Raw genomic sequence first — 22,730 nt, 5'->3', positions numbered from 1 at the left:
TTCCAAGGGTCGTCCTGGCGTTGCACTGCTGCCGGGCTCGGCCCAGTCCCCGTGGGGACAACAATGAATACAGTGCATGAAGCCACTTTCTTAATTTCAGATACGTTCATGTCTTTGTTGCATTTTTTGAACGGATTAGGTTTCACTCAACTAAAATACTCTTTATTCAGCAGAAATAAATGATTATTACATTTTGAGAGTTGTTACGTTCATCTGAATTTGATGTCATTTCTGAAAATGGTTTCTATTTGTTTAAAACCTGTAATGTTCTGAGCCACAAGGGTTAGAAATCTGACATCTCACACCATTCTATTGCACAAAATTCCTTGAGATTCTGCATCCTTTAAGAACGCAGATCATAAGAACAAGAGCAGTTTATTAAAAATTGAAAGACTTTAGAAACCCATCAGAAAAATATATTCCTAGAAAAGATTAACAGGTTTTTTGATAGAATTTCTTATAAATGAATTGTACGAAGGGGGCGGAGCTTCTTGAGGTAGATCACACGAAGCACATTCGAAAAAATCCAATTTTCCCTTCTTTTCATTCCAAATTGTATGCAAATTATGACCGTTTCTCTCCGTAATCATCACAATCTTCTTTTGAAATTCACATATTCTGATACATAGATTCTTGGCTTGAAACTTCAAATCTTCTCTTTCTGGATTGTTGATATATGCAGATAATGGAAGAATATCAACTGGATCGAATGATTTCTTATCTCCATGAAACTCAGAATGTTTCACATCTCCATATCGATTTTTGGTGATCAAAACGTATTCATAATTTGATTTTCTTCTCACTACACTTGTCGTTTCCTCTTCTAATTCATTTTTTGACCAGTAATCTGGAGAATTCATCAATCTTCTGATGATTGTTTCCGTGTAATGAAGTCTCACATCGTACGGATTTTCGACATAAATACAGACTCCTGCCACGTAACTGACTCCGCCCACAACAAAATAAGTCACTTGGATTCGATCGTCTTCTCCAATCATTTGATATTCGAAATGACTTGTAGAGGGCCCCCCATTCAACGGAACGAATTCAGCGTGTCTCGTTCCACTTCGAAAATTTCTTTTTGATATTGAAACGATGCATGTTGAACCAGGAATAAACTCATTGCTCACTTCAATTTCAACAATTTTCTGAATAATTCTCCTGATTGTTTCAATTGCTGGCTTCGAATTCTCAACGGAAACTCCACTTCTCACTACAAGTTGTTGTGTATAGCCTCTCGTTGCAATTGAAATCTGTCCATTGTCTCCGATTGGAGTCAATATTTTCTGTGAATCTAACATTTTGAACATCCAATCTGGTGATTTCGGAAATAATGTTCTCTCTTTGAGACGAGTTGATTTGAAATATATATGAAGATGAAACATGATGAATGCAATCTGAAATGAAAAGTTTTTAGAAATAAAACAATTTATATTACACTTACCAATGATACAATGCAAAAGATTTCTAAGAAGTAACTACTTGATCCATTTTCCTCTTTTTCCAAAAAATCTGTTGTAAAATTTGATGTTGAAGGTGTTGTTGTCTGGAAAAAGTGTTTTGTTATATTAAAGAAAAACAATAACTTACAGTTTTCATTCTGTTTTGGCTGGAGATAACAGCAAATATAATGGCTGCCATTTCATTTATCTGAAAAATTAAAGTTTAGATTCGACAAGTGAGTAGAATGAAAATGTTAAATTATGAAAGCAGACATCAAATGAGTAAGATTCGATCCATTATCCCTCAACAATTTTACATTAAATTTTAAATAAAATGCTCGTTTGGTATATTTCCGAGAGCAGAAGGAAAAAGAGAGAGAGAAAAGACGAAAAGAGAATACATTTTTCGTTGTGACGTCACAAAGGGGAAAGAGCTTTCTCTTTGGGGAGGTCCTCACTCGGGGACATTTATTTTTAGAATTGGTGTGACGTCATTGGAAAATGAGTTATATTTGTTGAGATGAAAACACGCAAAGGTTGGAGACAGATTGAGATAAATGTATATATGTTGATTTAGATGTATATGAATGACCATATCATCTACATAGATTCCTATTGTCCAATGAGTTTGCGTATTTGAAGTTCGGAAGTGTAGTTAACATATAATTACTAACTAACAAATATGCAGTCAAATGAAAAATATTTTGTGTTGTCCCATGATGTCGTTTCAAAACTTTTCCCTCGTTTCATAAACTTTTCCACATAATTCTTCTGCTCTCTTTCAGTTTTCCACCTACAAAACATTTCCAGTTTTCCCTTTTTCAAAAGACTAATTAGACATAATTAGTGTATCTGAACCTACTCTTTCTCACTAGTTTTTTAATAATTTCTCACATTTCTCGTCTCTCTAATTTCCCATTTTTGTGCTCTTTCCGTCATCTGAATGAGAGATCAAAATGTAATTCGTTGACGTCAGAAGAGCATTTTCCATCCTCTTCTTGTCTCTCCCATACCGAAGAGAATAATGTCTTGAGGGGTCCTTCTTTTCCTCTTTTTCTCTAGATTCTCTCTGTTTACTCTGATCTCTAATTGTCTTCTCTTCTCTCACTTTCTTCCTCTCTTTCCTGTGTATCTCTAGTCTTATGCGCACTTCGTATCGAATGCAAATGCGAATCTTGATGTCCAGTTCTTTTATTTTTCGAGTCTTTCTCTGCTCATATAATTGGTAGAAAACAAAATTCTGTATAACTTGTAAGACTCAGAGCTATTGCTGACTTCAGCAGTATACTGTAGCTTTTTATCTATGAACTGCTGAAGTAGTAATTTTTCAAAAAATTCTGTTGTAAGTGCTTTTCACTGAGCATTTTGAGCAGGAAAAATGTGCATACGTTATTTCAAGAATATTCATATATTTTTACTCCAGTTTATTTCTAAAATTTGACAATTTAAATACTAGTTCGACTCAGTTTTCGCAACAGGGTCCTACCGCAATCCTCTTGAAAATTGTCTTCTTTTTCTCTGATTCTCTCCATTTTCTACACTTTTTACAGTTTCGGTGAAGTGCGACTGTGAAAACTGTCATGTGTAGATAGAAACTTAGAAACTTTTTTTCTCAACAATTGGCTCCTTTTAGATTTCTGAATCATTTTCTCTTCTCAGAAACGCTGCCTTTCGAGTCAATTTCCGTTTCTCTTAATTTCTTTTTCTTTATTGATTCTGTAAGTTTTTAGAATTGAGATGTCTGATGATGAGAAGAATAATGTAGAAGGAACGACCTCACTCTTCTGGATTCTTCTTTTCGGAATTCCACTATTCATTATTGTAAGTTTTGATCTTATTTAGTTTCCTAATTCCTTCTTCCTTTTTCAGCTCTTTCTGGTTTTAATCAGAAAATTCTACCATCGAAAAAGAAGAGAAACCAATCAACCAACTCGATTCAAATTCGTTGAAAATGTGAAGCCAGAATCCACGTGGCAATATGAATATGAAGGAAATGTGGTCGTGAGATGTGAAAGAATCAGAGGATTTAGAAGATTTTTGAGAAGCTGTTTTCCATTTCCAGAGCTTGGAATGTGGCGTTTAAGAGACTTAATGATTGATCTATACGGACAGAAATTTGGAGGAAATCCAAGATTTCAAGTACCAGATGAGGTGATGACAATTGCAATTCCAAAGAATAATTTCCGTGTAAAAGGAGAGTTTTCAACGGAATTCGAACCAAAAGATGGTGTTCAAGGGGACTACACGTATGAGATGTATTCATCAAGTGTCCAAATTACATGGTTTCATTTCGAAGGTGCTAAATATTTGGCTGGAATTTGTATTTATATGGATAATCGATATAATCCATTGAAAATAATCAAGGAAAATGTGAAGAATGCAATCAACGATTTGAGAATTTACAAGCCGAATCCACTGAATTTCAAGGAGAAATTGATGAAGAAAATGTGGTGTTCATTCCGGAATCAATGGATTATTATAACACAGAATGAGTTTGGAGAAGTCGATAAATTCATATTCAACGGAAAAGAGAATCAGATGGAATTAGTGAAATGTGATGACTGTTCATTCGAAATGAATGCAAAGATTATTGGACAGTCTCCAGTTTCCAAAAAGAATTTGAAGCCTCTTCCAACTCTTGATTTCTCAAAGTTTCTTAAAGTGGAATTCTGTGAAAAAGCGAATGATTTAATGATGATTGGAAAGGACTCAAATGGAAGAATTGCACATTTCGAATGGGATTCCGAAATCGGAAAATTCAAAATTCATAGTTGTTGGGACTGTGATGTAAATGCAAGAAGTCGATTTCAGTCGAATGATGAACTCAATGATTCTCCGCCTTCTTACGAATTCCTCGAGTTGATTGAATTAACAGAAAACTAATATATCAATGTGAGTTTATACAATTTTCTAAATTCGTTCTTTCATTTCACTCTTCTTTCCCAGTTATTCTTTTAGTCCGATATCAGTCAATTGGCTGGATTCTCATGACACAAATTATGAGTTTCTAGCTATTTACACCTGATTTTGAAATGCTTTTTCATTAAACATAACTCTCTTTTGTTTTTTTAAACAGTAATCTGAAATTGTTTCAGATATTTCTCCTATTTTAAACTCCCATTTTTATCATTCAAATCTTCCAAAAACCTACGGATACTTCGAAACTTTAAAATCATTGATTCTCATTTATTTCTCAGGTTTTCATCAAGCATTCAGTCAATTATTTCTCTTTTCTTTCTCTGTTTTTTTTGCAATATTCTATCCACAAAATAAATGATTTCTGTCTTCTCACTTGTTCTAGGAAGTCGTTCGAAACAATGGTCTACTCCATTTTTGTTTACTTGAGGTATTCATTATCCGATTGGATATAACTAAAACGAATTTTCAGATGTACATACACAAACCTCCCCCTAAAAAAGATTCCACAACGTTTGGAGATGTTCTGATGATTTTTGTTTTTGTGATAATTCCAGTTTCAATAGCAGTAAGTTGTTGTCATTTGATTACACTTGGAATTCTCATAATTCCTTCATTTTTCAGTTATATTTCATCATTCGACATTTTCGTTTATATTATCAATCATTTCAATTCAAACCGAGAATGAACTCTCCAAAATGGCCGAAATGGTTAACGATCAATACAATCACTTCGGATCGACACGATCCAGAATTCGAAGTTGCAGAATTTCGAGTTTATCGGAAGGAATATGTGAGACAAACATGGTTGGACAAGAGTGGAAAACATAAGGAAAAAGACAAATTGTTGTTTCTGATGATGAGGAAAATGTTACAAGATATTCTCGGAATATCAGTCAATCAAAAGACACTTCCTGATTCCACGTGTGTCATTTCAATTCCAATGAGAAATTTTCGAAGTTCTTGTAAACCAGGAGAGTTCATTGCAGTACACGGTGGACCATCACCCACGAGTCATTACGAATTTCAAATGATTGGAGACGATCGAATTCAAGCCACGTACTATATAGTGGGCGGAGTCGAATACGTGGCAGGAGTCTGTATCTATATAGAAGATCCATATCAATCTATAATTCATTATAGAGAATCTGTAGTGAAAAAAGTATTGAGTGGAAACGAATATTGGTCGAATCAAAATATTCGAAATCCATCGGTTGAAATTGTGAAACGAAAGAATCAGAATAAGCAGATGTTGGTGACGAAAAGTAAATATGGAGAAGTGAAACAATGGAATTTCAATGGAGATCAAAAGAGATTCGAACAAATTGGACCATTCAATGAATCAAGTTATGAAATTGAAGAAGGAACAAATATGAAAGTTCATTCGAAATTATTCTTTGTCAAAATGTGTCATTCGAAGAAAGAAATTGTGATGATAATGGTGAGAAATGGGATAAAAATGCATGCTGAATGGAATCAAACAACGAAACAAATTCATTATTCAAAGTGTGTCAGTTGTAATGAACCTGATGATTCTCCACCCCCTTCTTATCATTCTGTTAGAAAACCATAGAACTCTGTAGCATGTTGAAGTTGTGTTCTTATGTTTTTTTCTCGAATTTTCTTTCATAATACTCATTTTATATGCTCTACATGCATGTTTTTCTAAATTGTTCATGATCAAAAAAACTTTCTTCTCATTTATTATTTTAGCCTTTCATATCAGAAAAACGGATAATTTATATTCTCTCAGGAATAAAAAGTTATATATTTCCATATTAATAAAGTCTTTCTTTTCCAAGAATTCTCTTGATTCTGATTCTTTATCTGCATGCTTTCTCTCAGATTTTGATTGTTATAATTCTCGAAATCTCTTTTACTTACATTTCAGCTCAAATCAAAACCGGCAAATTTGACTTTGACATTTTTAAAATTTCTGATTGGCATTTTTCATTTAAAAATGTTGGAGTGTTATGTTAAGTGGGCATCTTGTTGGATTTGTTATGATCAAAAGTTCATCGAAATAGTAATTAAAGTTGTGTATTCATTTGCAATAAATATGTTTTTTGACCGATTTTTTGTTTGAATTATCAGTAAACCGACTGGGTTTCAATCCATGTTTTTATATCTTCAATTTGTTTTTCCTATTCATTTCTATTTTAATTTTATTCAGATGTACAGAAATGGGAAAACTGAAGGAGTTGCACAACAACTGGAAGCAATACTAACTAGCGTTATTGCTGTTTTTTTCATTATTGCAATAGTGAGTTTTCTAGAAATTTCGTTCAAAAGTACGTGATTAATCTTTTTACAAAATATAAACGGGGTCATTTAACCTTTTAGAACTTCAAATTTACAAGTTGTTCTTGTGAGAAGAGCTATTTAACTAAACAGTAGTCTTACGGTAAAAATGTTCGTCTAAAATAAAGCAATTATGTCGATAGTGAGAACTTTAAAAGATTATGATGACATGAACAATTTTAAACACATTTTTATGACCGATTCGAGTTTCTATTTATCAAAAATATCGAAGGTTCAAGATTACAGTAATCAAGTGAAAATAGTAAATTTACATTGACTTTGTCTGTAACTAAAGCGAATCTTTTTTTCAGTTGATCTACATGATTCAATACATTTGTGACTATTTCAACTCTCGAACATTCAAAAAGAAAACAGCGACTCCACGTTATCCACATTGGCTCTCGGGCAATTTATGTACTCTACAGCTACATGAACCAGTTTATCCGATTCCTGAATTCTGTGTTTTCATGAAGGATTACATCATGAAAACATGGAATAATAAGGGAAAAGTTCAAGAAAAAGACAAGAAAATCGTGACGAAACTGAGAAATGTGTTGGGAAAACTGTTCAATCTAACAGTGGATTCTGATCTGTTTCCAGATTCAACATGCATTATTTCAATCCCAAAATCAAATTTCCGGAATGGTTCAATGCCTGAATTGTTCATTCCAATTCACGGCGGACCTCCAGATGACAGTCATTATGAATTTCAAATGATTGGAGATGATCGCATTCAGATCACTTATTATGTTGTGGACGGAGTCAGCTATGTGGCAGGAATCTGTATTTATGTTGAAAATCCTTATCAAGAAAGAGTGCATTATAATGGAACGATGATATTGAAACTTATATTGGATACTCCCGAATATTGGTCAAAATGGGATCTTCAAGAAGAAAAAGTGGATATTGTACGAGAAAAAGGTCTTCAGAGATACTTCGTTGCGACGAGAAATCGATACGGAGAAGAGAAAAGTTGGAAGTTTAATGAAGAGGAAAAGGTATTTGAATCGTGTGGAAGATGTCATAATTCGGATTGGGAACTCATTGAAGAAGGAGATCCGAGAATTCTCGCAATGACGTTCTCTGTCAAAATGTGTAAATCTCAGAAGGAAATGGTGATGATTGCTGAGAAATATGGAAGGAAATGTCATGTTATTTGGAATAAAAGAGTCAATAAAATGGAATTATTCGACTGTACAACTTGTGAACAATTACAAGAAGCCCCGCCCCCTTCATACAAATTGGCTGTTTGCACGGCCTCCAGCAGAGGCCCTCTCAAAGTACTGTGCGCAGTGCATTGAGAGGGCCTCCCATGGAGGCCGTGTGTTTGTAATTAACAAACTATTTATTTAATTTATTGAGTAGATTCTCATTTAATTGTATAAAACTCTCTGATTTGTTTTATATCGATTATCATCCAATTACTCTTCGATCTCTTTTTATTTTTCATTCCGATATCCTGTGAAATTTTTCAATCCCCGTTCGTCTCAACTACATACAGAATAACTTTCATACTGTAATAAATTCTCAAATTGTCATCTGAAAAGTTTGTGAATAAAATGAGTTTTCTTATGCTTATTGAACTTTATTATTTCCGGGAATTAACAAATTCCAGTGTGAAAACAGATTTGGTTGTAATGATTTCCGACGGAAATGAATGTTGAATAGTATTGTTCATCCGCTGAAGAACCACTACAGACGCCGATCAAATAGTATCGATTGTCAGTTGCAGATGAGAATGCTGATCCTCCACTGTCTCCCTGGAAAGAAATTTCAGATGTATTCAAGAATACTTTTAGAAAATTACAGGTCTCAACACATTTTGCTGTCGAGGATCGACAGCTCCGAATACTCTTCCATCATTATGAATTGATTGAATCTGGAGTTCATTCAAAATGTTTCAATTATTGTAGTTTGAATACAAACCATCATAATTCCGAAACGGAGAACTATTGGATCATTGTTTTCTTCATCAAATATCCAATGATTATGACCAAAAGCAGAGATCGAAAACCAATTTCCCAGAACATCAAAGTTCGAACTTTCTAAAACTGTAGCATTGTTCGAATTCTCAAAATAATAAATATACGTGGAATGCATGCTGGATGAGCATAATCATTGAACTCAATATCATATTTCAACTCCATAATCATGATGTCATCATAGTCTACGTTGTTGACCGCGCACATGTTAAGCATCGTCACCTGAAAAATGGTTATTTAGCACCTATTAGTCTCTTTGACACAGCCAAAGAAGGCGAACTGTCGAGTATACAGAATGTTTCAGCTATCTTTGAAAAAAAAGTTTATGCAAAACGGACTTATTTCAACTAAGATACATATGAAAGAATGGTGTACTCGCCTATGATCGCTACTGTATGATTTTGCTGAGGTTTGTAGACAAATTGTGATTTATTCGAATTACACTGTATTCATTGTTGTCCCCACGGGGACTGGGCCGAGCCCGGCAGCAGTGCAACGCCAGGACGACCCTTGGAAAGTCGGAGCAAGCCCCGAGTCTTTCCTAGGTTCCAAAAATCATATAACCTTTATTACACTCATTCGAGTGTATACCGTAGGTTAATACGATAAGAACAGATACTACACTTTGATCTTAGCTAATAAGCCGAAGAAGCGATACAGACACTTCAATGCGATGGGTGTTATGTAAACGTGTGTACCGACAAAAACCGGGATCGCGACAACTAGGAAGTTATACAGTATCAGGGTAATGAATGCGAGGTTTACAGGCCACCTAGAGACGTTATTTTCATAAATACCTTGACTACATTCGTGGAGAGAACTTGTAAATCAGATCTGTAGACAACGAGCAATTGGTGATCTTGTGTATAAACGAGATCTCTATTGCTGAAAAGATAGAATGATGTCAATAAGTTCCCAGTATGAATTCCCTTACTTATTCTCACAAGTCCATGCGGTTGTTTGTAATATCGGATTACGATTGGTGTGATTTCTTTGAAGACAGTGAGTAGCAGTGAGAATATGTCTCGACGAGATGATTGTTCCGGAGCAAACTCCTTCTGAAAAGTCAAGATAAACAGACCAGGGAGCTTGATTTCCAGAAATCGGAACCCCTCCGTAAATGAATCCTGAAACATTAGTTGGTTGTTTATCGATTAAAACACATTCCAACTAACTCTTATTTTTCATGAATCCACTAGAAAACTTCTGAGATGAAATAGGTGGTTTAGTTCCACAATTGTTCTTCAATTGCTCATTTTCCAGGGAACTCAATCGACGTAAACAATCGATTAATTGAAGAAAAATCAAGAAAAGAACAAGGAATCTCATGGCCAAAAATGAAAAATGATGGAAAACTGATGATTTCCACCACTTTTATAGGGATGAACAAATCGAATTATGCAATAGAGGAACCAAATATTTTATTTCTGCCTTTATCAATGGTTCTCAGGAAAAAAAGAGGAACCTTGCTGAGATTACCTGATGGAATGTAGTAGATAGACTTGTTATGGGCTGAGATATACATTTTTTCTCGGTCCATCATTATTCCTCCGATTTTCGCACTTTATTTTAATGTTTTGTTGTCCCCACGGGGACTGGGCCGAGCCCGGCAGCAGTGCAACGCCAGGACGACCCTTGGAAAGTCGGAGCAAGCCCCGAGTCTTTCCTAGGTTCCAAAAATCATATAACCTTTATTACACTCATTCGAGTGTATACCGTAGGTTAATACGATAAGAACAGATACTACACTTTGATCTTAGCTAATAAGCCGAAGAAGCGACACAGTCATAACGAAGCGATGGGTGTTATGTAAATGTGTGTACCGACAAAAACCGGGATCGCGACAACGACGAAATACTCTTTTCAAAGAGGCGCAGTGTAGGCAGACACGAAGAGCAACCCAACGACACTCCGAAATTACGCCTGCGCGCATTGTTTAGTGTATTTTTAGCAATTCGAAAGTTTTAACTTGAAAGATATTTTCTAGTTTTCAGCCTGTTTCTGTTCTTTTTTAAAATAAAATATCTTAAATTCACGGGATTTTGTGAGATTTCTTTTTTTTTCTAATTTTGTATTTTATTTCAGAAAATCACCTGAGCCATGGCTGATGACGAATTGGAGACCTATAGATTGTGGAGAATCCGTAAAACAGTACTCCAGGTCTGTTTCTTTTTTCTTTTGACAAAACTCCGTTGTCATATTAATTTTTTTCCAGATGGTTCACGATCGTGGTTACCTTGTGGCTCAAGAAGAATTGGATCAACCATTAGAAACATTCAAAGAGCAATATGGTGATCGTCCATCTGAGAAGAAACCCGCTCGTTCCGATTTAACCATTTTGGTGGCTCACAATGACGATCCGGCCGATCAAATGTTCGTTTTCTTCCCTGAAGATACGAAAATCGGAATCAAAACAATCAAAGCAATCTGTCAGCAAATGCAAGAACAAAATATCTCTCGAGCCGTCATAGTTGTTCAAATTGGAATGACTCCAAGTGCCAAACAATCGATCGGTGACATGGCACCAAAATACATGTTGGAACATTTTTTGGAGGCTGAGTTGATGGTCAACATCACTGAACATGAATTGGTTCCGGAGCATGTCGTTATGACAGCTGATGAGAAGGCTGAGCTCCTCGCTAGATAGTGAGTTTCTTTTTTTTATGTGAAAATCGAAACATATGTGTTTTTCAGCAAGCTGAAGGATTCACAATTGCCACGTATCCAACAATGCGATCCAGTCGCTCGCTATTTCGGGCTTCGTCGTGGCCAAGTCGTCAAAATCATCCGTCCATCAGAAACTGCCGGAAGATACATCACCTACCGTCTTGTGGTCTAAATATGAACTCTTCCCACTCTTTTCATCTTGATCTTCCTTCGAAATTCAATTGTTTTATGCTTTCTCCTCGCTGTTATTTTTGTCGTCGATATGAAATTTAAATTTCCAAAATCACTTTTCTTCTGGAAAAAAGATTGTAATCAAACTGAATGTAGCCATCGCCAATTTATTATTTAAAACGCCTATTTTTTCATACCGAAGTAAAATTGGCTTCCAGTGAACAAAAAATGAGCACAGACGACGTTGAAGCTGCTCGGAGAAAATATGAAGAACGACGCCGAAAGATCCAGGAAGAAGAAATGCAAGCGAGAAGAGATGGAATGAATTTGTCATCTGGAGATGATGATGAAGACGTTGACGATATGTTTTTGACAGCATTACAGAGAAAGAGAGAAAAGGTTTCGATAATGTATTGGATGGCAGTATTCTAGAACATTGAATTACAGGTACATCGAAGAGCACTTCTCAAACAAGTTCTGGCTCCGACAATGAATCAAAAAGAGGAAATTGAAAGGAAACGGAAAAAGAAGGAAGAAGACAAACTGTCTGAAGAAGCGAGAAAAACTCTTTTAGAGAAACATGCAGAGATTATGGAAACACAAGGAGGTAATTAATTTTACTGTTTTTTTTTGAACTTTGATAAATTTACAAAGGAAACAAACTATCTGCAACGTACATCATTGGCGATAGTTCTAAATTTCAGTTTCAACAATTAAATTGCTTCAATATTCTGTTTTCAGTAATCGATGAATCTGAACGGCAGCTACGAGAAGAAGAGGAACTGTTGGACAAAGTGACGCGTGGAGGAGGACTTTTAGCAGTGACTGAACTGACGAAAGGAGAAAAATACGATGAACCAATAACAACTGCGTAAGTTATTCATAATTGTAGTCTTCTCAAACTTCAGTAACGTGGACAATCGACAACTTATAGATGGCCCTCGTTATGGCATATTGTTCAGCTATACCCAGTTATTAAAAAAAAGTTTTCAGATGGCGTCCACCTGGTCATATCCGTCGTCAAACCCAATCAGATTACGAAAATCAAAGAAAGCGGCTTGGAATCAGTTGTGAAGGGGAAAATATTCCACCGCCGATAGGAAGTTTTCTCGAAATGAAATTCCCCAAAACTTTGCTTGAATTCATGCAAAACGAGAAAGGAATTGTCACACCGACAGCTATTCAAATTCAGGGAATTCCTGTTGCGTAAGTGTTGAATAAACTGTCACTTAACTGATTCGATTCGTTTTCAGATTATCAGGTCGTGATATGATTGGCATCGCCTCAACTGGTTCTGGAAAAACGATGACATTTGTGTTGCCATTGGTTATGTTTTGTTTGGAACAAGAACTGAAACTCCCATTTATGAGAAACGAAGGACCATTTGGTCTCATCATTGTTCCTTCGGTAAATTTTCAGTGTTTTGGATTCTAAAAAGTCTGATCCAGTGTATTAGAAACACAACAAATTTCTTTCAGAGAGAATTGGCTCGTCAAATCTATGATTTAGTCATTGAAATGTTTGATGCAATCAATAAAGCAGGACTTCCAGAGATGAGAGCAGGATTATGTATTGGAGGAGTTCCGATCGGAGAACAAGCTAAAGATTTTAGAAAGTTAGTTGCACACATGATTCAAAAGTCTGGTAATTCGTTTAAAAAACATTTGTCACGAAGAAAGAGGCCACGTGAGAATTTGTTGAATTTTGGTTTGACGATGAGCATTGTCGGCCGCGGGACGTTTCGAAACTAGATATAAAAAATTACTGAAAACTGAGTCTTTTTTCAATTCTACGTGGATCCTCAAGGCTCCCGGATATTTCGAAATTTTAGGAATCAAAATTTTCATAAAACATTTCGAGCTAAGAGTCTGCATTTCCAGACTAAAAATCACCTATTGTTAGTTACAAAATCTTTTTCATTCTATGAATTCAACGAACTTATTATTATAATTTTCAGTGGAATACATATTGTCGTAGCCACTCCAGGAAGATTATCTGATATGCTAACGAAGAAAATCATCAATCTTGAGGTAGATGCTGAGAGAAAATTTAAAAAATAATTTTCTTGTCAGGTGTGCCGATATTTGGTACTCGATGAAGCGGATCGAATGCTTGATATGGGGTTCGAAGATGAAATCAAATCGATTTTTTATTTCTTCAAAGCACAACGGCAAACTCTTCTTTTCTCTGCAACAATGCCAAAGAAAATTCAATTTTTTGCTAAGTCGGCTTTGGTTCAGCCAATTGTAAGTTGTATACCTCTGATTTAGTACCTCGTTCTGATTTTCAGGTCGTGAATGTCGGACGTGCTGGAGCAGCCTCATTGAATGTACTTCAAGAGCTTGAATTTGTGAGATCTGAGAATAAATTGGTCCGTGTGCTAGAGTGTCTTCAGAAGACGTCACCAAAGTGAGTTTATCACAACATTGAGACTTGTTTTGAAGAGAATCTTCTTCCGAAATCCATAATTCCCTTCTCATTACCACCCGTATTCCATATTTCAGAGTTCTTATCTTTGCTGAAAAGAAGGTTGATGTCGATAATATTTACGAGTATTTACTTGTGAAAGGAGTGGAAGTAGCATCAATTCACGGAGGAAAAGATCAAAGTGATCGTCATGCTGGAATTGAAGCATTCAGAAAGAATGAGAAGGATGTTCTCGTGGCAACAGATGTCGCATCAAAAGGACTCGATTTTCAAGGAATTGAACATGTTATTAATTTTGATATGCCTGAGGATATTGAGAATTATGGTTAGTTATCTTTTCAAAAATCATTCAGAATATTCAACTGAAAATGTTTCACAAAATACCATATTTCAGTACATAGAATCGGTCGTACGGGTCGTTCTGGTCGAAAGGGTCTCGCAACGACATTCATCAATAAGAAATCAGAAATGTCTGTTCTATCTGATTTGAAACAATTACTCGTGGAAGCTGGACAAGAGCTCCCAGAGTTTCTCAAAATGTTGGCAGGAGACGAGGAAGGAATTGCTCCGGCTGGTACAAATGCAGACAAGGTATGGAATCTTTACTGTCTGAACAACATTGTTCCAGAAGTTGCAACTTATAATTTGATTCCAGGGTTGTGCATATTGTTCTGGTCTTGGACATCGTATCACGGACTGTCCAAAACTCGCCGGAATCGGAAACAAAACAACTCAAGCATTGGCCAGAGGTGGTGGAGACGATGGTGGATTCTGATTCTCATTTCGAATGTATCTCATTGTTTATTTTCATTCCTTTGGAACATTTTATAAAAACATTCACTTTGCTTATGGATTTATTCGATATACTTCATTTCACAAGACAGTCTTGTGTGGTTGTGGAGCTTATTTTCGCTATTAACTAAAATGCATCTGCAAGTGAGACTTTCATATGGAAAAACCATTTTTTGTGCTTATTCATTGTTGAGGTGTACATTTAAAAGCATAGAGTAATTATTCTGAGACTAATTAATATAGAATTTTCCATTAAAATTTAGAAAGTCAGAGGATAGTTTGGAAATCTCAGTTTTGAAAATACTTCTCTAGGAAGAGGAGCTTGATCCCAAAACTGTCACCTTTCATCAATATTCTCTAACTTTTCTCAAATCCTTTTATTTCTGTAAAAGTCTCTTCAATATGACTTGTCAACCTGATTCAATGATCCTTATCTCTTTCTCTTCCTCTCAATAATCATTTGTTTTCCTCTCCGTTTTTTTTTCCGCACAGCAACTTTTCCAATCCCAGTCTGTTTATTTTCTCTCTTTTCCTTCTCACTCATTTCCGGTCGATTTACATTCGTCTTTTTTCACTCTAACCCACTTTTTTCTCTCTTATTTTTTTTGGCCTCTGCCTGCCATTCCATTTACGGTTTGCTCAGTGATCAGAGGCGGAGAAATAGTGTGTGAGACGAAGAGACGCAGAGAAAAGAGGAAGAGAGAAATGTTGAAGAATAGAAAAAAGTGAAGAAGCTTAGTTTCTGTTTTGGCATTTCCTGTGTCTCGATTTCCTGATTTCATTTCAAGTACTCTGTTACATTTTCTATCCTTTTTCGTGCCATTGATACAGTATTCCTGGTTTTTCATGAGCTCTCGAGCATCAGCTAGGGAAACTTCGATTTGAGTACTGTTATTTCTAGGATATGACCTGATTTTTTCAATGAATAATTCCATCCTCAATTCTGCAAAATTCAGTAGCAGTTACGTCTCTTCTGATAACAAATTCTATTGTGTACTGTATTCTATTTGAACTGAAATTCAAAGTAAAACAAAAAATTCTGTTGGTTTTACGAGTATGTATGGATTAGTCAGTTTGAAAGATTAGAGACAGCTTGGCTTCCAGGACCTATTCTCAAATGATTCTATTTTTCAAAATAAAATTGAAACAAGTATAAACTAGTATAAAATACTGTACTCTTTCTAAAAACAATGAACTGGAATCTGAATCCAGAAACTCATTTTTCTTTCCTTCTGATCATACATTACTGGTTATATTGCATATTCAGATTTCAATGAAAAATCCCATTGTGCATGTTAACTTTTGTAGTTGAAGTTTTCTAGATCCCTATATTCTTATCGGGCTACAATTCTCTCGTTTCTCAAAGTGACAGTTTCAGGAATGAAGATCTAGAACTCGAAACGTTTAAATAATGTTGATAAATGTTTTCGTTGACATGAATACACTGATAACGAATGAGTGTTAATGAGAGACCAATGCCTCCAGTTTTGCCGCAAAAATGTGCTGACTCAACAATTAATATTGAGCTTGATTCGTTTCGTAGTTTGAAGAAAATGAGTTTTTGAAAGGAGTTGCAGATGAATAGAAGAGAAACACGAACAACAAAATTATGACAGTTAAACGTTACATTTCTTTTAAGCAGATATTTATTTCATAGCCATTCACAAACTGAACAAGTGGATTGAAAGAGGAAGGACATCCTGAAAATTTAATAATATTCTATTAAAACCTACATATTTATCGAAATTCCTACCGTACTACTCGTATTATCTAGAAAAGAAGAGAATTGAAACGTTGGTAAAACGTTTCAGAATTAGAAAACTCTGGACTAATTTATATTCAGTTTATGAAAGTGGTCTTTTCGAAACCCATTTCGTTCATTTCGTAAGAGAATGATACACTTCTCTTCCCAGGTACCGTAGACTTTTTGAAGTGTTTTTTTTCTTGAAACACGAAGCTTTTTGTAAGTTCTACTGCAGTCTGAGATTTTGCAGATATCTCGAGATATCTGTTTCTATTTCGAAAATACTGTAGGTTAACTTGCAATTCGACAGTTCTCCAATTTCTTCCGAATGTACTCTTCATTCTGTCGTACATTGCTCCCTCATTCACCTGTCATTTAAGATTTACTTCGTGATTCTTTTGACCCATTCTCCATTTCTCTTATCAGATCACTTATCGTCAAAACTTTTTTCTCTTCATTTCCCAAACAACGAAACTTGCTCTCTATTCATAAAAAGAAATATCTCAATTCAAGAAATCACATGCTTCTTTTTTCTACCACAAAATATTTGTTATCATTTTGGTGGTTTTCTTGCGGCGAGGACGAATTATAGATGGCTAATACACACCTGTTGCCGAGAAAAATGCTCTACGCTCTCGTTTTGAAATATTGATAACCTCAATACGATAAGTTTCAATTTTGCGGGAAACCGCTACGGCAGAATCAACAAAACCGTAATCGAAAACCGCAAACAATTTCAAAATTTTGAATTTTTTTATTTTCTGCCTCGTCTACATTTCATTTGAAAAAGATATTATTCTGCAGACAAACTCCGAAATATATGTTTTCTGATAACGGGTAATTGGACATTCTGGAAACTCTATGAACACCTGAAACTGGATATATACAGTACCGGCCAAAAGTATATCATAGTTTGCTTTTTTCAGTTGAAAATGCCCAACTTTGAGAGCATGTCATGGTAAAACGAACTATCCTTTAAAAACTTTTTATGGAATCAAAAAGACTAAGAGTAGGACTAAATTTTTGTAGTTAACAACTTTTTTGTACACTTAATCCCTAGCAAGTTATGTATCGACAAAGTAATTTCTCCCTCAAATCGACCAATTTCAGTGCAAAATAGGGATTTTTGAGCTGTCCACTTAAAATGACCGTAACTTTCTAGGGAGTGTCCATACAGAAAAGTTGATAACTACAAAAACGAAGCTCTACTCTTGGTCTATTTTATAGTATAAAAAGTTATTTTTGAGGGACTTTTAGTTTTACTATGACACACTCTCAAAGTTGGACAATTGCAACTGAAAAAGGCAAAACATGATATCATTTTAGGCGGTACTGTATGGGATTTAATTGTATGCTTTTCATCCCTAGAAGAAATGGTGAAGTCTGTGACACAGAAGAGATGAGTTTATAGGTGGCCCATTAATAAGACTGTCATCACTGACTGTGAGCATTGCTTTACGAATCATCTTTCCAGTCGAAACAACTTATCCTTCATTGTAGACTTGAGGAATTATCCGTTTTTATAAATATTTGCGGATCTCAGAAATTGAAGTTTTAAAAATAGATCCCGCTCTAATTCATAATTATCGATGAATAATGCACGACACTGGAAAGAATTGGCGTCTGCAAGATTTTTGTAGAATAACTGGAATGTCGAACTATGAGCTCATCCCTGGAGTGACCATGCATTTCTTTTGAGCCTATTCCACATTTTTCCAATTTCAGTTTTATCGAAACGTGTTTTGTGTGACGATACTTGACCTGAAACCCCATGTTTTGAGACGTTTGATTGCTGACACATTTCTAATTGACACTTCCAGTCACAAAGAATTGAAAAGAATGTAGTTTGGTACGAAGAATTATCTGAATGCACCGAAAACATGTTAAGAATTGAATAAGAGGGAGAGAAGCTTATATAGAACATCATCATGAGGTAAAATGAAGAGTTTCGAGTACATTGGATTCTCGTTTGGTTTTTCCGAAGAAAAGTTGCAAAAGATTCTTGCTTTTGTGAATTTTTCGAAGTCATTGTTTGGTCATCACTGCTACAAATACAATAGATACTGTATCAAAGATGCCCCGCCTTCCCCAATTTGGAGTAACTTTGAAATCACTTTAGAAATAGAAACCTTCTACAGTGGCGTTGGCCTCTTCAAGGACAAAACATTTTAGAAGGTATGAAATATCCAAAATCATTGATGTTTCATCGCTCTGAGAATTAATGTAGGTTTCAACTTTCACTCTAGTGGTCTAATAAACTTACTGTAAAACCTATAATAGAGGCGCACCCACTAGTAAGAGTTTGAAGCATCCTATCTCGGCTGTCTTTAAAGATATGATAATTTTTTCAACTGAAAAAATATTCTATGAATATGAAGCTATATTTTGTTAGATAAAATCTTTTTGATATTTACATTGGGAACCGAGATATTCCGCGGCGAACAGGTACCGCCTGGTGCGCCTCTATTACAGGTTTTACGGTAGGTAGGAAAGCCCCTCCGTCACGGAGTCTCAGCGATAATGATCTAGGAGAAAACTACGTAACTGAAGAGTATGTTTCGTTCATTTTGCAGAGTAAAAGAGAAAAATTCAAAGAATTCAAAATTTTGCATAACTGATAAAGTATTAGGAGCTTACTGTACCAATTAATGCACTTCGAAGCGACTGCTTCGGTCATGGGTTTCTGAATGAAAGGGAGATCACATCTAATCATTTCGTCATTAATTGTAAATTAAAAGGGTGTCAAATTAAGTTTTTTTAACCTGTATTGTAACAGTACCTGTAATAGAAAGGCGCCTGTATGATAACGGCTTCCCATTATTCGGTTCGTGGGGCACCAACTTCAGAGAGAATAAACAATGCAAATTCATTGGAAAAGTGGAATTGATAAATAGAAAACGGATGCTGAAATGAGGTTAATTAGTGATTGAAACAATCAATATTCTCTTCAACATCACTGATAACATAACTATAAAAACTGCCCATTTCCCAATGCTAACCATACGGTATTCGGTTTGGAACTATGAACTCTGATAAGCTTTTTCCTCGTATTCCAGCATCATTTTCCCGCATTTTCCATCTTTTTTTGCACTTTATTCTGTTTTTTTCTCTCTTAATCATTGAATGATAATCGTTTTGTGAGGTGATTTTATGTGAAAGTGATGACATGGCACTTCTAAAAGGGCGTGTGATTTCAAGATACGGTACTTTTCTTTCATAGGAAAAGCATCTATTCGTTGATTTTTTGGACTTTTTGACCGATATTTAATGGGTGAAGGTTGTCGGGAAAGTGAAGAAAGTCACAATGTTTGTCCCAAAATTGATGGCTTTCAAAGTTTTGAAAGAATTAAATTTCGACAGTCTCTATCCATCCAATAAGTTGATCGCATCTTCTCAGTTCTATTGGCTTTGAATACACAGTAATATTCGTTCAACAACGTTTTTGTTTAATGAGAGTAGACTAACATCTCATTACAGTACCCCTACTAACTGAGTTTCGTTGACGCCCTTTAGACAAACTATCTTGTCATCCAAACTACAGTACACCCCACAGTAATCCATTTTGAAAATGTTTCGAGAATCATGATTGGTAACTGAGTTCCAAAGCAGGTTTGTTAATCCAAAACCACTTTTTCCTTAAAAATGGAACACTGAGCTCTGAGCTCTGTTCAAGCCGTCTCTATACAGTATACAAGAGTCTTTATTTCGTAAATTGGGGTGAGATACTCCAAGAATTGCCGCATTCTGACTACTGATAACGCGTCCCACCTCGCGCCAGATTCACTGTTCCATGTGTTTTCTGTTCTCCTGTAACAGTAATTCTTGATTTCTAATCACCATCAGCTTCATTCTAGTTTCTCATTTCTGTTTACTTTTTCTCTATATATGTATGTCTTTGATTCCTGCAATTCAACTCATTCACATGTCAATTGCACATCGAAATTCCATAATTTCGTAAGTCTCGTGAGGTGAACGCTTATCACCTACTTTCGTCTTTTTTGACCCCAATTCTTTTATCAATATTCTCTTTTTTCCCTCATTTTGCAACTTTTTAATTTAATGATTGCTTGTTTTGATTATCATATTCTCGAAGTGAAGATAAGTTTAAAACATCTGATCAGGTTCTTTTTTCTTCTTCTTTTTCTTTGAAATAGAGATATCTATCTGATGTTCTTTACAGTAGATTCTTGTCTTTTTTGTACATTTCGTGATCTTTGATAATCATGTTTTCTTCTGATTCACATTTTGTGATACCTTGATTATTTTACAACTGTCTCAGTGAATACTGTAGTAACTGCTTTTAGCCACGTAACCATTCGATTCTTATCTATGAATATTTCTTCCAGAACCACACCTTGCTTCCGTTTTCATCTTCTTTTTGTTTGTCAATTCAAGAACTCAATCAATTATCAAAAAGTCATGTAGTAGGTTCGGTCAAAACTCATCAATTGGATGTTTGATGTATACATTTGGTATAATTATTCAGATGAATATGTTGATATGTAATCAAATTATGGTGATTTTAAGAGACTACTGTAACAAAATCCATTGAATTAAACATTTTTCTTGAGTGTTGTTTATGTTGAAGTAATCTGACTGAATCTCTAGAGAATATTTATTTAAATAGTACTTTAAATGATTGTAAATCTCCTAGAAACCCCTTTTCAACCCTCTGAGCCTATTTCGATGGCTCATCGAGTCCAACAACCACATCGATCATTTCTTCTCTTTTTTCTTTCATTCCACATTCTTCATCCCTCCGATCAGCTGACTCAATACCCTCTAATGTCCACATATTTCACGTTCTCTCTTCACGTTTTGCTCCTCCGTCAGGTTGCTTTGCTACCGGAACGGAAGCGGAAAGTGAAAAAAATGACGTGGCGGAGAAATGTTGCCGAAAGTCGTATTTGCTTTCAGGGAGGAAGAAAGTGAATGATGCAAAAGAGTCAATGGTTACTGTAGCTTGGAAGGAAATTCTCGAATACGCTTTCATAATTCGTACCTGTTTACCTCAGAAGAGTGACTCATACATCTAAAAATGCCGAATCTGCAGTCTTGTTTCAGTTTTGATTCTTGGAAAGTGGTGTAATGGGAATGATCAGAGCAAGATGCATACGTTCTGGAGATATATTCAAGCGGGAGAGCTCTTTTGGGAAAATACATACTTATTGTCTGAAAGTGTCATGACTTTTCAGATGAGAATGCGAGACTGAAATAGTTTCCAACCAACGATACACTCGAAATCCATATTCATAGTTGTTTACCGTAACTATGACATCTTGAAGTGTAAACCATTCATTTCTTCCTTTCGAAAGTTCTCTTTCCACATTCCATTCGACTGATTCATAAGGAAATCCTCTCGAAGACAACATGAATTTGAATAAATCACCTGTACTCCACCTACTGTTTCTCATCAATTCTTACTGTAATAATAGAGGGAAAACTGCATAAACAAGTGATGAAAGTGTAAACCCGAATGGCTTCTCTTCCTCCTTTTTTCTTGATTTTCCCGTTGTATTTCTTCTGTAAAAGTGTGTGATAAAATGATAAACAAATCTCACATAATGAGATCTTTTTACCACCTTTTTTACACATGGTTTCTATTTGAGGAAATTGAACAAGAAGGCAGAGAATACTTTATTTCCTTCATCAGCTGTTGCTGTCGTACCTTTGACGCCCTCCTTCTCCTCTTTAACTCTTTTATTGTCTGCTGAGCAGATTCTATTTCCATCTATACTTCAGTTCAATGCTTCTGTCTCATCCATCTCTCATCACTTTCTATAATCGTCACTGAATTCGGTCTGTCATTTGGACTGTCTGATTTTTGCTCTATCTCCTCTGTTTTTGAGAGTTTTGACAAATAGATTGATCCTCGTCTCTTTCTTTTTCTAACTATACAGTAATTGAGATGAAAAAGTTCCGTTTTCCATCGCAACTTGATACTTTTTGAATTGAATCCTCTGACCAGTCTATACTTTTACCCCCAGTTAACAAACACATTTTCACCCCCTCAGCATCTTTTTGTTTATCTTCTTTTGAAATGTCTCCGAAGAGTATTTGGACGGTTTTTGAGCCAAAAGAGATGGAATAAAAGAGTTCGGTGTGACCAATACACGTAGAAGACCAAACCACGTGTTATGGATATTAGATGCAAAATCTGAAGATCTTTATTTATACAGGGAGATTTCAAAAACTCCTCGGTTGTGGAAAACTATTAGAACATACGGGAATATAGTGAGAACGGGCCCTCAGTTTCCATCTGGAATGAGTCACTAATTAGAACAGTAAA

The 22,730-nt window shown here is 35.4% G+C and overlaps 6 protein-coding genes across 6 annotated transcripts; 4 read left to right on the top strand and 2 right to left on the bottom strand.

Annotated features, from left to right (window-relative positions):
- Nucleotides 1-422: 422 nt before the first annotated feature.
- On the bottom strand, nucleotides 423-1,641 carry GCK72_001861 (uncharacterized protein; the record flags this gene model as incomplete). The annotated part of the gene is made up of 3 exons (XM_003114905.2): nucleotides 423-1,397; nucleotides 1,445-1,546; nucleotides 1,591-1,641. The coding sequence occupies 3 exons, from the start codon at nucleotides 1,639-1,641 to the stop codon at nucleotides 423-425; spliced, it is 1,128 nt and encodes a 375-aa protein (XP_003114953.1).
- Nucleotides 1,642-3,179: 1,538 nt separating this feature from the next.
- On the top strand, nucleotides 3,180-4,325 carry GCK72_001860 (uncharacterized protein; the record flags this gene model as incomplete). Its single annotated transcript, XM_003114956.2, has 2 exons — nucleotides 3,180-3,263; nucleotides 3,312-4,325. 2 exons carry the CDS (start codon nucleotides 3,180-3,182, stop codon nucleotides 4,323-4,325), a joined length of 1,098 nt encoding a protein of 365 aa, XP_003115004.2.
- Nucleotides 4,326-4,830: 505 nt separating this feature from the next.
- On the top strand, nucleotides 4,831-7,959 carry GCK72_001859 (uncharacterized protein; the record flags this gene model as incomplete). Its single annotated transcript, XM_003115035.2, has 4 exons — nucleotides 4,831-4,926; nucleotides 4,983-5,798; nucleotides 6,531-6,620; nucleotides 6,970-7,959. 4 exons carry the CDS (start codon nucleotides 4,831-4,833, stop codon nucleotides 7,957-7,959), a joined length of 1,992 nt encoding a protein of 663 aa, XP_003115083.2.
- Nucleotides 7,960-8,259: 300 nt separating this feature from the next.
- GCK72_001858 (uncharacterized protein) lies at nucleotides 8,260-9,969 on the bottom strand (the record flags this gene model as incomplete). The annotated part of the gene is made up of 7 exons (XM_053723153.1): nucleotides 8,260-8,418; nucleotides 8,466-8,537; nucleotides 8,585-8,703; nucleotides 8,748-8,862; nucleotides 9,438-9,525; nucleotides 9,575-9,767; nucleotides 9,816-9,969. The coding sequence occupies 7 exons, from the start codon at nucleotides 9,967-9,969 to the stop codon at nucleotides 8,260-8,262; spliced, it is 900 nt and encodes a 299-aa protein (XP_053591798.1).
- Nucleotides 9,970-10,740: 771 nt separating this feature from the next.
- On the top strand, nucleotides 10,741-11,479 carry GCK72_001857 (uncharacterized protein; the record flags this gene model as incomplete). The annotated part of the gene is made up of 3 exons (XM_003114750.1): nucleotides 10,741-10,800; nucleotides 10,856-11,286; nucleotides 11,335-11,479. The coding sequence occupies 3 exons, from the start codon at nucleotides 10,741-10,743 to the stop codon at nucleotides 11,477-11,479; spliced, it is 636 nt and encodes a 211-aa protein (XP_003114798.1).
- A 227-nt stretch (nucleotides 11,480-11,706) lies between these two features.
- On the top strand, nucleotides 11,707-14,680 carry GCK72_001856 (uncharacterized protein; the record flags this gene model as incomplete). The annotated part of the gene is made up of 12 exons (XM_003114539.2): nucleotides 11,707-11,877; nucleotides 11,926-12,085; nucleotides 12,220-12,349; nucleotides 12,472-12,684; nucleotides 12,732-12,885; nucleotides 12,957-13,093; nucleotides 13,436-13,508; nucleotides 13,551-13,724; nucleotides 13,769-13,887; nucleotides 13,983-14,230; nucleotides 14,300-14,496; nucleotides 14,561-14,680. 12 exons carry the CDS (start codon nucleotides 11,707-11,709, stop codon nucleotides 14,678-14,680), a joined length of 1,896 nt encoding a protein of 631 aa, XP_003114587.2.
- Between the last annotated feature and the right edge of the window lie 8,050 nt (nucleotides 14,681-22,730).

The sequence above is a fragment of the Caenorhabditis remanei genome, chromosome I (assembly GCF_010183535.1).
Source record: "Caenorhabditis remanei strain PX506 chromosome I, whole genome shotgun sequence".
NCBI classification, from domain to species: Eukaryota; Metazoa; Nematoda; class Chromadorea; order Rhabditida; family Rhabditidae; genus Caenorhabditis; species Caenorhabditis remanei.
This window is presented reverse-complemented; position numbering and strand designations above follow the sequence as displayed.